Raw genomic sequence first — 14,261 nt, forward strand, 5'->3', positions numbered from 1 at the left:
AACCAGCAACTTCAGCATTTCAGGTCAATGTGTTATCTATTGCACCACCATAGGTCAGGCAAAAAAGTATGGTTTTTTTTTTTTGTGTGTGACAGAGAGAGAGAGACAGAGAGGGGTAGGTACGGAAGGATAGACAGGAAGGGAAAGATGAGAAGCATCAATTCTTCATTGTGACACCTTAGTTGTTCATTGATTGCTTTTTCATATGTGCCTTGACCGTGAGGCTACAGCAGACCGAGTAACCCCTTGCTCAAGCCAGCGACCTTGGGTCCAAGCTGGTGAGCTTTGCTCAAACCAGATGAGCCCACGCTCAAGCTGGCAACCTTGGGGTTTCGAAACCCCTGACACTTATGCTCACCCACCACCCTGGTTCCTTCACGTCCCAGTCTGATGCTCTAACCACTGCGCCACCACTTGGTCAGGCAAAAAAGAGTGTTTTTGACTCCCATTGGCTGACCTGCTTCAGACTGTTTTTGATTTGGGATTTGGATATGTCAACGAGGACCCGTCTTCTGGCTCTGTGTCCTTTGGACTGGCTTATTCTGTGTAGTGGCCTCTGGCGGACAGGCCCATTTCACTACAACATCTTGTCTGTTGAAAGAGAGCTTCCCTGGTGGTCAGGCCAGAGTTTCCCCTGTGGAGCTGGGGGTGCAAACTCAGGGTGGGTGGAGTCATCTGCAGCCAGACAGAAATGCCAAGAGTGAGGCAGGGTGGCACTCCAAGAGGAGGGTGGATGGGAACTGGTGGGTAAATCAGCAGGTGGCTGCTGCATGGGCCACATCAGTCCTGTCCAGAGATATTGTGGGTGCCCAGGACAGAAGTTGGTCTGGAGCTCCTCTGGCTAGAAACAGCACCAGCCAGTGGCCAGTTTGGACAGGCAACACAACTATGGGCCTGCATAGGCGGCCTTACTTTGTTGGGCTGGCTGCTTTTTCCTGGTGTGACCTGTATGTTCATTTTCTTCTGCTTGCCTATGTGTTCAGGTAGGAAGAACTCTCGCACAATGCTGCTTCCGCTCTTACAGAGGTTTCCAGAACAGGTCCGAGTCTCCCTCTTTCACACCCCGAACCTCCGTGGACTCCTCCGGCTCCTGATCCCTGAGCGCTTCAATGAGACCATTGGCCTCCAGCACATTAAGGTGTACCTCTTTGACAACAACGTCATCCTGAGCGGGTGAGGCTTCCTTCCTGCAGGCTCTCCCGTTGATAGTCTCCAGGGTGGGACAGGGAGGGGACAAGCTTGTCCCCTTGAGCCTTGAGAGCCGCTCGTGCGTCGTGAGTCTGATTACCTTCCTCTAGGTCTCCTCGGCACTGTGTCTGCCGTGGACGCCCACAGAGGGTGAGTGGAAGGTAGCCAGGGTGCCAGGACATGGGAGCACCCTCGATGTCCCCGGATAAACGGTGGATAGAGAAGTGGTGTATATACACAATGGTATGTTGTTCAGCAATAAACGTGGACGGACCCAGAGGGCATTATGCTAAGTGAGATAAGTCAGAGAAAGACATGATCTCACTTAGATGTGGAATCTAAAAAAACCAAACAAAATAAACAAAACAGAACTGACCCACAGATCTAGAGAACAAGCTGATGGTTGCCAAAGGGGAGTGGGTGGGGGATGGGAATAAAATAAAAATAAATAAATCAGTAAATAAAATTATATCCTATTTTCTTCATTGTAAAAATAAATCATTGTAAAAATAAAAGGTAGGCAGGATCCCCTGAGCATACACCGTCTGCTGGCCACTACGCCAAGCCCCTTGCATGTGTCACTTAAATTTTCCCAGCTACCCTGGCTAGCACTTCTGTATGGCCAGCAGACGCAGCTGTCGTTGCCGTTCACATGCAGGTTCTCATTGGATTCGGGCAGATGGTAAAGAAACAGTGGAGGCAAAAGATGGTGGGCCATTCCTTTATTCAGGTCTCGCTCCAGCTGACAAGCAAACACACAGGGAAAACACTTCCCTCTTCATTCAGAGCTCACAAAGCCCTGACACATTCTTCGGTTCCACAACCAGGAGAATCTTCTCTGGTTTCTCCTAGAATCAAAGACCCCAACAGTCTCAGTGGAGCTCGCAAAAGCCCCTCAGCTCTGGTTCCCCACCTGCACACCTTCTCTTTCCCTGCCAACATGGCTTCTTTCTCTTTATTCTGCAGTTTCTGCTCCTTCTGTACCTCTTTGCAAACATGGCTTCTTTAGCACTCTGCATTCCCTCTGCTTTCACTCTGCAAACATGGCTTCTTTTTCTTTTCCTCCTTCTTCTCTCTCCTTTCAAAACTTTCTGATGCGAAAACCTCTTCTTCAGCAAACATTAGCAAAACAATGGCCCTTCCCAAGCAGGAAGGTAATTTGCAATTTTACAGACCACATATACCTGGTGCTGCCCAGCCCCCAATGCAGATTAAAAGTGAGCAAACATAAAAATCATATTTTACAAACTTTTTGTGTGTGTGTGTGTGTGTGTGTGTGTGTGTGTGTGTGTGTTTCTGAAGTTGGAAACAGGGAGGCGGTCAGACAGACTCCCGCATGCGCCCAACCGGGATCCACCCGGCATGCAACCAGGGGGCAATGCTCTGCCCATCTGGGGCTTGTCTCTGTTGCAACCAGAGCCAGTCTAGCTCCCGAGGCAGAGGCCATAGAGCCATCCTCAGCGCCCAGGCCAACTTTGCTCCAATGGAGCCTTGGCTGCAGGAGGGGAAGAGACAGACAGAGAGGAAGGAGAGGGGGAGGGGTGGAGAAGCAGATGGACGCTTCTCCTGTGTGCCCTGGTTGGGAATCGAACCCAGGACTCCTGCACGCCAGGCCAACGCTCTACCACTGAGCCAGCCGGCCAGGGCTACGAACTTATTTGACCAACAGCTTCCCTCCTTTTATGCGTGAGAAACCAGAGGGGGGAGTGGGATCTGTGTCGGGCAGAGCCTGCAAAACAGAAAAGACAGAGACAAGAGGGAGTCTCTGTCCTTCTGTGTCCAAACATGGGCACTGTCATTGCTCCGGGACCTGCTCCTGGACCAGCCCCGTGCTGGGGTCGGTGTCTCTTCTCTCAGCTGACTATCAGTGCTGTGAGGGGAGGGCCTTTGCTGATCATTTTCTTGTGTCACTTTTGTGCCACTCTCCCTGTGGTCAGCCTGTTCCTTGTGAGGGTCCTGTGCAGTAGTCGATTGTTGATTGGTTTGTGTCCTGATCTGAGTTGTTACCCTGCTCCTGCTGGCTACCTCAAGACCTGGTTGTAAGCCCGCTGCTGTACCACCTGCCTGAGTCCTCACCTGCTTTCCCCCTGCAGTGCCAACCTGAGTGACTCCTACTTCACCAACCGCCAGGACCGCTACGTGTTTTTGCAGGACTGTCCCGAGATTGCGGACTTCTTCACGGAGCTGGTGGATGCCGTGGGGGACGTGTCCCTGCAGCTGCAGGGCAATGACACGGTGCAGGTTGTTGAGGGCATGGTACATCCTTACAAAGGTAGGGCCCGGGCTATGCTGCCCTCCTGAGCCTGGGGGTGGGTTGGCATGAGGGCAAGGAGAGACCAGTGGCCTTACAATGGGTTTGGGAGGCTGAGGTGGCAGGGCCTGGTTCTGCTTTTGTCACTGGAGCCAGACGAGGTGACTCACTGGCCATCAGTCATGCTCTGCGGGTGAGGGAGCCAGGCAGGAAGGTGGAGCGTGGGCTTTGGGCCTGAGCCTGGCCGGCGAGTGAGAGCCTGCTTGCTCTTACAGGAAGTGTCTGAGATGTCTGCCCTCCTCAGGCCCGCCTCCTGCTGCTCACAGGGGCTCTGAGGCTCTTCCCCCATTGAGGTCTGTGGCCTCCTGCCTGGAAAATGAAACGGAGAGCCCACAGCCTGTTCATTGGCAAATCCTGGCAGCCAGCATTCCTGGGGGCATTCACATTCCTGTGATTCCTGTGGTTGTGATTTCCTGGTGGCCACTGCTGAATTTACAAGTGTCAGTGATGAGGGAAAGGGGTTAACTCAGAGCAGAGAAGAGCTCCTTAGGTCCCACCTAGAATGGAAACATCTGAGTGGCGACGTCTGTGGAAGCCCCATTGCCATATCAGGGGCCCCTGGGCTGCAGAGCTTGCCAGGTCGCTGTGCCAGTCAGCTACCTACCAGCCTGGATGCACAGTAACAAAGCTCAGTAACAGATAGTAAAATTACCGTTACTTTCTAAGTTTTGTCAATACAAAGTGTATAGAAATTTGTTTTCTCTTGTTATATAAACTAGTATCTACATATTAGTCTCAATTTGTCCTTTGGCTCACAGACCCTAAAATATTTACTCTCTGGATGGAAAACATCAGTTGACCTGGCCTAACTTAACAGGCCAGTATGCATGTGGAGAAAAGGCCCTGGCCTTCAGGGGAAGAGGAGGTCAGGGTGCTTGGGAGAGGAAGGGTGACTGGGCAGCTCTGAAGGAGCCATCTCCCAGCGTGAGCAGACAGAGGTGCACGGATGCTCAACCTGAGGCAGCGTAGGAGGGTGGCTGCCCGATGGCTGGTAGCGTCAGAAGCAAGGGACCATGCATGGGGCCATTCCTTCTCTTTAATGCCACCCACACGGCCTCGTGTGTGCCTGTCCTGGCTCAGGCCTGTGCAAGTAGGATGCCTAGAACGGTTGTTCATTGGTGTTTTCAGAGATTCCGCTTTTGACAATGTTTTCGTTCATTCCTGTGTCACTTCCTTTCTCGCACTGAGCTTTGGTCTTTCGCTGTCATTTCCCACTGACTTCTTGAGTTGGATGCTTAGCTCTTAATTTTCTCATCTAATAATAGCAGTTATAGTCCTTTCTTGCTCTTTAGCATGTCTGGATGGCTGCTCGTCACCAGGATCTTATGTAAATTAATATGAGAGTTGGGAGGCCCTCCTGCACGTCACCACCCACATGCCGCCAGCATGTTCCCCCCCATGCTGGTGTCTGTTGACTACTGTGTGGCTCACACCCCTTCTGTCTGCTTGTATTTACACGCCTTCTTATTGATAGATGTCTCGGTGACATCACAAGCATGTGGCTTGTGTGTGTGATCACCGTAGTTGACTCTGAGAAGCCCCCTCCGGTCTTGCCCCTGGCATTATCCCCCACGGTGCCCTCTGCCCTGGTCTCTGTAATCCTCAATGAGCCTGTCCTGTTTAGAAGTTTTTATAAGCTGTATGGACTGGACCTTTCCCCCTGCCCTGAGTGCAGGCTTCGTAAGACAAGGCTGCACCTGTGTTCAGCAGTGATCAGTGTGGCATGCTTGCTTGGCACGTGTTGTGTTCCCTGTGCTGGGCGGGAGTCCAGGGCCTCCATTTCTTTCCCTTCTCTTCCCCATGTCCCTGCAGGTGACCGGGCTGCGTATTGCAAGGCAGCCAACATGAGGGTCATGGACGTAATCAACTCGGCCCGGACCCGCCAGCAGATGCTGCATGCCCAGACCTTCCACGGTGACTCCCTCCTGATGCAGGGAGATGCAGCAGCCGCTGGTGACCGCAGGCCAGCACCCGACACCTGGATTTACCCACTGATACAGATGAAGCCTTTTGAAATTCAGATTGATGAGATTGTCACCGAGACCCTGCTGACTGAGGCCGAGCGAGGCGCCAAGGTTTACCTTACCACCGGCTATTTTAACCTGACCCAGGCCTACATGGACCTGGTCCTGGGCACGCGGGCCGAGTACCAGATCCTGCTGGCCTCCCCGGAGGTGAACGGTTTCTTCGGGGCCAAGGGGGTGGCGGGTGCCATCCCAGCAGCCTACGTGCACATCGAGCGGCAGTTCTACCGGGAGGTGTGCAGCCTGGGGCAGCAGGAGCGAGTCCAGCTGCAGGAGTACTGGCGGAGGGGCTGGACCTTTCATGCCAAAGGTACAGACAGCAGCCCACAGCCCTGCTGGCTCCTCAGTGCCAACAGAATCCTGTGGGCATGTCACCATGTCCAATTTAAGTGCACATCCCTCATGCAAAATCTCTCCTTATGCACCAAAAACTCAGAACCCGAATCATTGAGTGGCTGTGGTAAAACAGGTAGTTGTAGCTCCTCCATAAGTAGGTGATGCACCCTGATTTTGTCTCCTTGACTGTGGGCTTTTGCTGGTGTGGGCCAGGCCCTTCTCAGGGACAGAGATGGTTAGGGATCATGTATGGCACCGAACAACCCAGCTTTTCAGCCTTTTCCTCACCATTGCACTTTGTTCATAACGGAGGAAGTCAAGGCTATACTCTTATAGCACTCACATGGACAGTGCTGCCTCAGAATAGTCAGAGTCCCAGTAGCTGTCTTGTTATAACTTCTCAGGCAGCTGTAGAGTCTTTGGAGCAGCCCACAGGAGGAAGAGTCTCAGGTGCAGGATCTGAGGCCTGGATGGGCAAGTTAAACCTGTGCTTAGTGGTGCTATTGTCATTCGGGGAAATGCACAACCAAGTTGCTTAGTCATGAGTCCAGAGGGAGAGGGAATGGTGCAGAGGCCCTGAGCCATGAATGACATCCATGACCTTTCTGACTTCTCTTTAGTGGTTCAGTGGCCTGTTTTTCTCCTGTGCTGGTTCTAGAGGCTTCCAGAACAGCTGAGCGAGGGAGAAGGGGGTGGTGTTTGCTCCGTCTCCCATCCAGGTGGGGATCCCAGCTGCAGACTGCAGCAGCTCCTTGTCTGTGCTGTTAGACTTGAGGTCATCTTGGAATTCTCAGGTTGAATTTCTTTCTTTCTTCCTTTTTTTTTTTTTTTTTTTTACAGAGACAGAGAGTCAGAGAGAGGGATAGATAGGGACAGACAGGAACAGAGAGATGAGAAGTATCAATCATTAGTTTTTCGTTCCGACACCTTAGTTGTTCATTGATTGCTTTCTCATATGTGCCTTGACCGTGGGCCTTCAGCAGACCGAGTAACCCCTTGCTCGAGCTAGCGACCTTGGGTCCAAGCTGGTGAGCTTTGCTCAAACCAGATGAGCCCGCGCTCAAGCTGGCGACCTCGAGGTCTCGAACCTGGGACCTCTGCATCCCAGTCCAATGCTCTATCCACTGCGCCACTGCCTGGTCAGGCTGAATTCTTTTCTTAAACTTGTGTTTTCATGTAGGCTGAACTATAAGAGTTCCAGGCCGCCCCAGACCTGAGACTGGCTCTCCGGGGATGGGACCCAACATGGTGTTTTAAAAAAACTCCCCAGGAGATTCTAATGCCTCTTGGGTGGTTCCTGCTTCCTGCTTGGAGCCCCATGGGCCTGCTCAGGCAGGTGGCATTGTTTGGTGTGGGCAGGGAGCTGCCCCATTGTACTGATCCCAGCACGTGTCACTGGCTATGCCAGACTGGAGGTCATATGTTGCAACAGGTAGGCTGGCCAGTGGAAGGGTGTAGGAAATATTTTAGGGTTGGCTTTATTATTTCTGAGAATAATAGCAGTACCTAGGGGTAGAGTGTTGGAGACAGACAGCTGGACAGGGAGACAGACAGCTGGACAGTGACTTTCAGAGGTGATGTCTGTGTCCTGACAGTGCTGGCTTCTTGTCTGCCCTGTGGCTCTATCAGTGAGGGGATCCCTGTTGCTTTGGGTCCCCAGACTGGCTTGGCCCATCAGTTCTAACTGTGCTGGGGGTTATTTCCCTGAAGCTACATTGTGCAGTGACTCCCCAGTTACCGTGGAAACAGAAACACCCAACTGGCTTTTCCAGTGTGTCTTGCCTTTTCCCGGACTGGTGTGCTCCTGCCACACCCTCCCTTCACCCTGATGCGGGCGGGCCCTGCAGCCCAGGAGCACTGGATTACTGGGGAAAGCCAGGAATCCCGGGGCATGCGAGTGCATGTGCGAGGGGGGAGAGAGAGAGAATGATGGGGGAGGGGACATGAAGAAGGGGCCTCACCCTAAAGCGCAGAGCCAGGAGTCAGAGATCATAGAGTTGTAGTGAGAGGCCAGGGTCCTTTCCTGCCCAGTGGCTGTGATGAGAGGAGGGTCTTAAGCCAGCCTGCTTCTGGCTCTACTCTTTTTTTTTTTTGGTTTTTTTAAATTTTTTTGTTTTTGTTTTTTTTCCCTTCATTATTTACTCATTTTAGAGAGGAGAGAGAAAGAACGGGGGGGGGGGGGCAGAAAGCATCAACTCCCATATGTGCCTTGACCAGACAAGTGCAGGGTTTTGAACTGGCGACCTCAGCATTCCGGGTCGACGCTTTATCCACCGTACCACCACAGGTCAGGCCTGGCTCTGCTTTTGATGGTCACTTCCCCCACAGCCATCTAGGAGGGATGTGGGCTGTGTCGGATGAGCAGGGAGCCTAGGTGGTGGCGTGGTTGGAGCCACGAACCATTTCTTGACTGTCTATCCTTTCAAGGGCTGTGCTGGGCACAGATGGTGTGTCTATCTGGGTGTGTCTACATGTGGACCCTGAAAAATTCCCACCATGGCTGAGTAGCCTAAAGTACCATGATCCTTACTCAGGCTCCTGAGGACAGGACAGGCCAGGCCAGTCTCAGCTCCTCCTGCGAGCCCCTGGGCAAGGAGAGGAAGCTGGGCCCCCTGTTCGCTCTTTCTGGGTACCAGCATTGCACAACCTGGGCATCGGAGGACTGGCTGTGTGTGGAACCTGCTGGTATCCTGTGAGCCTGGTGATGCAAGAAATCTCTGCATGGTCCCCCCCCCCCCCCACTGGAAGGTGGTCAGCTAGGTGGGGAAAAACAGCCTTGCCATGGGAGGTGACCACACCGGGCAACAGGTGCCGCATGGCAGTGAATCTGGTGACCTGCACAACTGGGGTGTCCTCTGCAGTGTTTTCTGTGTTACTGTCAGGTCAAGCCATGCTGGAAAGGAGTGTGATCGCCTAGACTACAGAGTGGTTGGGCTCCCCTGGCGCACCTGGCCGGGTTCTCAGCAGACTTGAGTATATGTCACCGTTAATAAATTGAGCTGGAGGTCAGATGTCTCAAAGAACCAGAGGAGCCTCCCCTATTTAAAGGCATGTGCTAGAGACCTCTTGCAACATGGTTTGCCTGTTTACTTTTGGTTTAGATTTCTGCAAAGGATGCCTGCTCAGAGCTCTGAGAAGACCTGTGTAAACATGAGTCAGCCAAGAGGTTACCAGACCCGGAGTCTCAGAGCCTCGTCCTCGAGCCACGTTCACCTTTGGTTTAAAGGGCAGGACCTTTGGCAGAGGTTCAGTGTCTGTACAGTGGGGTGAGGGCACAGGTTTGCACTCGGGAGAGAAGGGTGGCGTGCTGTGCCTGGTGGACACACAGCGGGAGTCTTGGGTCCTTGGCGAGGAGAGGTGTCCTTGTTACCTGTAATTTCTGTTGCTGTTCTTCCTGTGTCATGAGGCCACAGGTCTTACCTGCATCTCAGCCTCTACAGAGGCCACTGGGGTAGGTGTGCACATTAGACCTCAGTCAGCTGGCTGCTCTAGGATTCCTGGTTTGTCATTTTCCTGGGGCCTGGCCCTGGCCTTTGCCCACGAAGCGTGGTGGGACAGTCCCTGGGAATAGGGGCAGCGTTCAGACTCCTGGTGGAGAGCTCCAGGAGTGCTGTAGGCAGGGCCTCCACGGTCGCTGGGTCTCTTTTTGTAACATTTGCAGATGTTAGCTGCTGGGCATTGCACTTTAAATATGGTAGCTCATGGGATTAATGTTTTTCTTAAAGCTGAAAATTTGTACCCTTTTGCCTATTTTACTTTATTTATTTTACTAAAGACAATTTGTTAGAGCAGTTTTAGGTTCATAGCAAAATTGAGCATAAGGTAGAGAGATTTCCCATTCTCCCCCTGCCCAGTACCTGCACAGCCTCCCCCATTGTCACCATCCGGCAACAGAGGTGCATTTGTTATAGCTGGTGACCCTGCGTGGACACATCAGTGTTGCATGAGTCCACAGTCTGTACTAGGTTCACCTTGGTGAGCTTTTTGGGGGTTTGGACAAATGCAAAGTGGCACAGGTCCACTGTCACTGTCATGCAGAGTGCTTTCACTGCCCTGACCTCTGATCTGTGTGTCATCACCCCGCCCGCCCCAAGGCTCAGGTTGCCATTGATTTCTTCACTGTCACCATAGTTTGGTCTTTTCTGGAATGTCAGAGAGCTTGAATCACACAGTGTGAAGCCTTCTCAGGTGGGTTTTCCTCACTTGGTAATGAGCATGTAAGGGTCTTCTGAGTCTCCACTGCAGTGACAGCTCATTGTGTTTACTGCTGAGAACATTCCTTTGTCTGAATGTGCCACAGCTTATCTGTTCCCCGGCTGAGGGCATCTCGGCTGCTTCCAGGGGTTCCCCTTTCTTTCTTCTTTCTTTCTTTTTTTAGAGAGAGAGAGAGGGAAATAGGAAGGGAGAGAGATGAGAAGCATCAACTCATAGTTGTATCACTTTAGTTGTTCATTGATTGCTTTCTCATACATACCTTGACTGGGGGGGCTTAAGCCAAGCCAGTGACCCCTTGCTCAAACCAACAACCTTGGCTTAAGCCAGCGACCATGAGATCATGTCCATGAACCCACACTCAAGCTGACAATCCTGCACTCAAGCTAGTGAGCCTGTGTTCAAGCCGTCAACTTTGGGGTTTCAAATCTGGGACCTCAGTGTTACAAGTTGACATTGTATGCACTACGCCACCACTGGTCAGGCCAGGGCTTCCCCTTTCAGACCTGGTCCTGGTGGAGAGGGGCCCAGGGGGCCAGGCACAGAATGGCTTTGTCACAGTTGTAAGTTCTATATCTATGTGTAGGCACACTAACCTCGAGGCAGCAGCTTCAGGGGAGCCCACGTGTGTGTAGGCGAGATCTGGTGGGCTCTGCTTTGTGGGGGGGGCAGCCTGAAGGGTGGAGTGTGAAGCTTGCAGCTCTCCTGGTCTTGCCCAGCCCCAGCCAGCAGCCCCCCCCCCCCCCCCCCCCAGGCTCCGGCCACATCCAGGCTGCGGCCACAGACTTGTAGGCATGCATTTCAAGGAAAGGCTCAGGAAGTAAGTGTGGGACATTGACTTTGATTCATCTGGACACAATGTTGTAGCGTTGGCACTCTGTGTGGCTAAGGCCTGGCCAGGCACAGATTAAGAGATTTCTGGCTCATACTGACAGAGAAACCTGTTAATGATTGTGAGAATTGTCACTGTTTTTACTGCCTTCCCGACAGGCTGCTTGGCACAATGCCCAAAAGTGATCTTGTAGTGAGAGCTGGGCAGCTCCACCCTGTGCACCTGGTCACATGGACTGTCCCCCCCACCCCCATGGCAGGCAGCAGGTGTGCTCCAGGGGCAAGGCCACAATTGCTCACCTGCGACTAGAGCCTGACCGACTTCCCAGCCTCCGGCGTGTTCCATGCTGTTCTGGCAATGGTACAGGTGACTAGGAGAGGACTGTGATGCCTCTTTCCCCTCCTGTTTTTAGTCTGAGAGCTCTCTGCTATTTACTGCAGAATATTGTGGGGGCAGGGGAAGGAAGGGTATGCAAGTTTGAATTGTTCTTGAAGTGATCATTAACAAAACTTCCAATTCAAAGTGTCCACAAGCTCCTGCTTTCAAGCCCCAGGGCATCCTGTGCTTAATTTAATCCTCACTTGTTGGAGGAGGCTGTACTGTTCAAACGGCATTACTGAGTGCCTGCTGTGTGCTAGCAGTGTTCAGAGCACTGGGGTCAGGACACCACACCAGACTCCCTGTCCTCCTGTGGCTTGTAGATAATAAGCAGATGAGTCTGTTCAAAACAGTGTCCTGTCATGGGGAGGGCTGTGAAGGAAACAGAGCAGGAGGGTGTCTCTGAGGAGGTGACATGTCAGGGACAGAAACATGAAGCCTGAGACCATGCTGGCTTGAAGAGCAGTGTGGGGCGGTGTGGTGGGTAGCCCAGTGAGGAGGGCTGGGAGTGGGGGGCGTAGGCCCGGGATATCAGCATCAGCAAGGGCTGGACCGTGGAGGTGAGTGCTGCGAGGGGCCTCTGGGTCACTTGGTTCCCGTCAGAATGAGGCTGCTAAATGGGGAGGGACTGTGGCTGTGAGAGGAGCAGGAACAGGTGTCCCCCTTTCTTAAGAGGGCTCAGTGGGCAGCAGGTTGCCTGGCCCAGAGCTGGGAAGCAGCAGTCTTGGGACCCCTGTCCAGGCACCCGTGGGCCCTATAGCACCCACACCTGCCTCGCCCTAACTTGGCGGTTCCTGGAATGGTGCAGGTGTGAGCAGCCCAAAGGTTAGGCCCTGGGTGAGGAGCTGGGGTTGATGACAGGTTTCTCGCCAGCTGGGAAGTGTTATGCTTCCCGACAGTGAGTTTGTCTGTAGTTACCTGGCTCCTAGCCCGAGGGATGAAACAGCTCACAAGGGCCTCTTGCCCCCCTCTTCCCGAAGTGAACACTCCCAGTCGTGGTCAGGCACAGGGTAGGAGCTGGATGCTCCTGACTGGCGAGCTTGGGTCTCGAGGACCTGGTTCCCAGCTCCTGTCGCACCATTTATGCTCTTTGATAGATCTCAGTGAGAGGAGACTGCAGGGCAGTGGGGGTGGTTGCAGCTCCCCAGCGTGGTCAGCGGGGTAAAAGTTGTGCTACCTGTATAATCCCAAGTGCTCAAGAGGAGTCCAGCCTGGGCCGGGGAGGCTGCGTCAGCAGGGAGAGGAGACAGGATGTTGGTGTGTCTCCCACTTCTGCAGGCTCCTGGGAGGTGTACATACTGTGTAAAAGATACAGTGTATCGGTGACACTCAAGTTCTGTTTTAGGGTGGCGGTTAGGATAAACGGGGGCAGGTTGGTCATGAGAACAGGTTAAAAAGCAGGGGTACATGTAGGGGACCTATGGATGGGCAGGCGATGGCTGCCTGCCCTGACAGCCGAGCCCTAGGCTGCCTTATGAGAGAGCAATCTATGTTTATTCAGATTTTACAAATAAAAGTGCCCATAGAATCAAGGCCCTTCGACTACCCCCACCAGACCCTGTGGTGCAGGAGCTGTGGATGGACAGTCAGTGAGGCATGGTCCACATTAGCTGTAACCATGTCTTCCATGTGAGGGTTGGGCCTCACTCTTTTTTGCCCTTGCCCACCCCTCTGTGAGCAGGCTTGGAGGGTGGGCTGATGAGTGCTGAGTGGACCCAGTGTGTAAGGGGCTACTCTTGGCATCAGAAGAGTTGGGACAGTAATGGCAGTTGGGTGGAGCTTTCTGCTTCTGAGTCTGGTGGAGGCCTGTGCCTTACCCATCCCTCCCAGCTCTAGGCTTTGTGGCCCAGGGGGGTGTGAGCCTGGTGGCAATGTAGAGGACAAGTGTGGCCATCTGGAACAGAGTGCCAGGGCCAGCCTGGCCACCCTGTGGTTTCCCAACACAGGGTAAGGTAGCCACCGTTTGCGACATGGCAGTGGCCCAGTAGGGCAGGACAGTTGATTGAGCAGTGTGCAAGTGGCTTTGATGTGGCTCCTGCATGCGTGTGCGTGTGCGTAAGCATGCGTGTGTGTGCACGCAGGTGACGTGTGCGTAGGTGTGCTTGTGCATGTGTGTAGGGGTCAGGCATATTACAGGAAGAGGCAGCTGAGCAGCAGCATCTCTTACCCAAGATGTTCTTGGAAACACTCTTGCCCTGAGTGAGAATTAGGCTTCTATTTTAGGAGCTCGGTGTGCATTACATGTTGTTCGCTTGTGACGACCATGTGTGGCCGTGGACCTTTTGAAAAGGTCATGTTGGCAGAGGAGAGACAATGGTGTGGGGGTGTCAGGAGGGTTGCCGCAAGCGAGGAGCCCTGTACAGAAGCCAGGTGGGTCAGTCACACTGACACAAGGCTGAGTGTCCTTGGTGCTGGTGAGGGTGCAGCATGGAGGGGAAGGTGGAGCCAGATCTAGGCTCTGACGGAGGAAGGAGTCGTCTTCAGGAGTAGTTCTGACGGTGCTGGGCTGTATGAGCAGGCCCTGGACTTGGGGGAGGAGGCAGAATGGGAGGACAGGATGCAGAGCTGGGGGCCTGCCTGTGCTCTCTTTCATGTGACATGGCAGTTTCTGAGAGGATCCATGACCACCTTTATAGAATGTCACCATGGTGTTTTCAGAGACTGCAAGTTCCCAGGGTGGCTGGACAGCAGCCCACGGCCACTCGGCCATGTGTACTGTGCCCTGCCTCAGCTCTGACTGTGTGTTGGCCTGCCAGCTCCTTTCTAGGGAAAAAGGGAAGCAGTGCTCCCTGGGGTGGGGGTGACTGGCAGGGCCTCTGCGGTTCTCTCTCCATGGCCTCCAGTGGGCGTTGCTGTTGGCTTAGAAGTCTGAGCTCCAGTAGGGACTCCTGGTGCCCATTTGTGTTTTGTCTGTTGTGGTACGTTCACAGGCTGAGATAGGGAGAGTTGTGTGTCCCTCGGAGTGAAGGGCCTGCTGGTC

The 14,261-nt window shown here is 53.3% G+C and overlaps 1 protein-coding gene across 1 annotated transcript in view; it reads left to right on the plus strand.

Annotated features, from left to right (window-relative positions):
- PGS1 (phosphatidylglycerophosphate synthase 1) overlaps window positions 1–14,261 on the plus strand; it is a 48,065-nt gene that overhangs the window by 19,554 nt on the left and 14,250 nt on the right. The window contains exons 5-7 of the mRNA XM_066237600.1: window positions 984–1,173; window positions 3,282–3,460; window positions 5,312–5,833. Coding sequence (XP_066093697.1) covers window positions 984–1,173; window positions 3,282–3,460; window positions 5,312–5,833 — 891 coding nt within the window. The remainder of the gene's footprint in view (window positions 1–983; window positions 1,174–3,281; window positions 3,461–5,311; window positions 5,834–14,261) is intronic.

Source organism: Saccopteryx bilineata, chromosome 6, assembly GCF_036850765.1.
Source record: "Saccopteryx bilineata isolate mSacBil1 chromosome 6, mSacBil1_pri_phased_curated, whole genome shotgun sequence".
NCBI classification, from domain to species: domain Eukaryota; kingdom Metazoa; phylum Chordata; class Mammalia; order Chiroptera; family Emballonuridae; genus Saccopteryx; species Saccopteryx bilineata.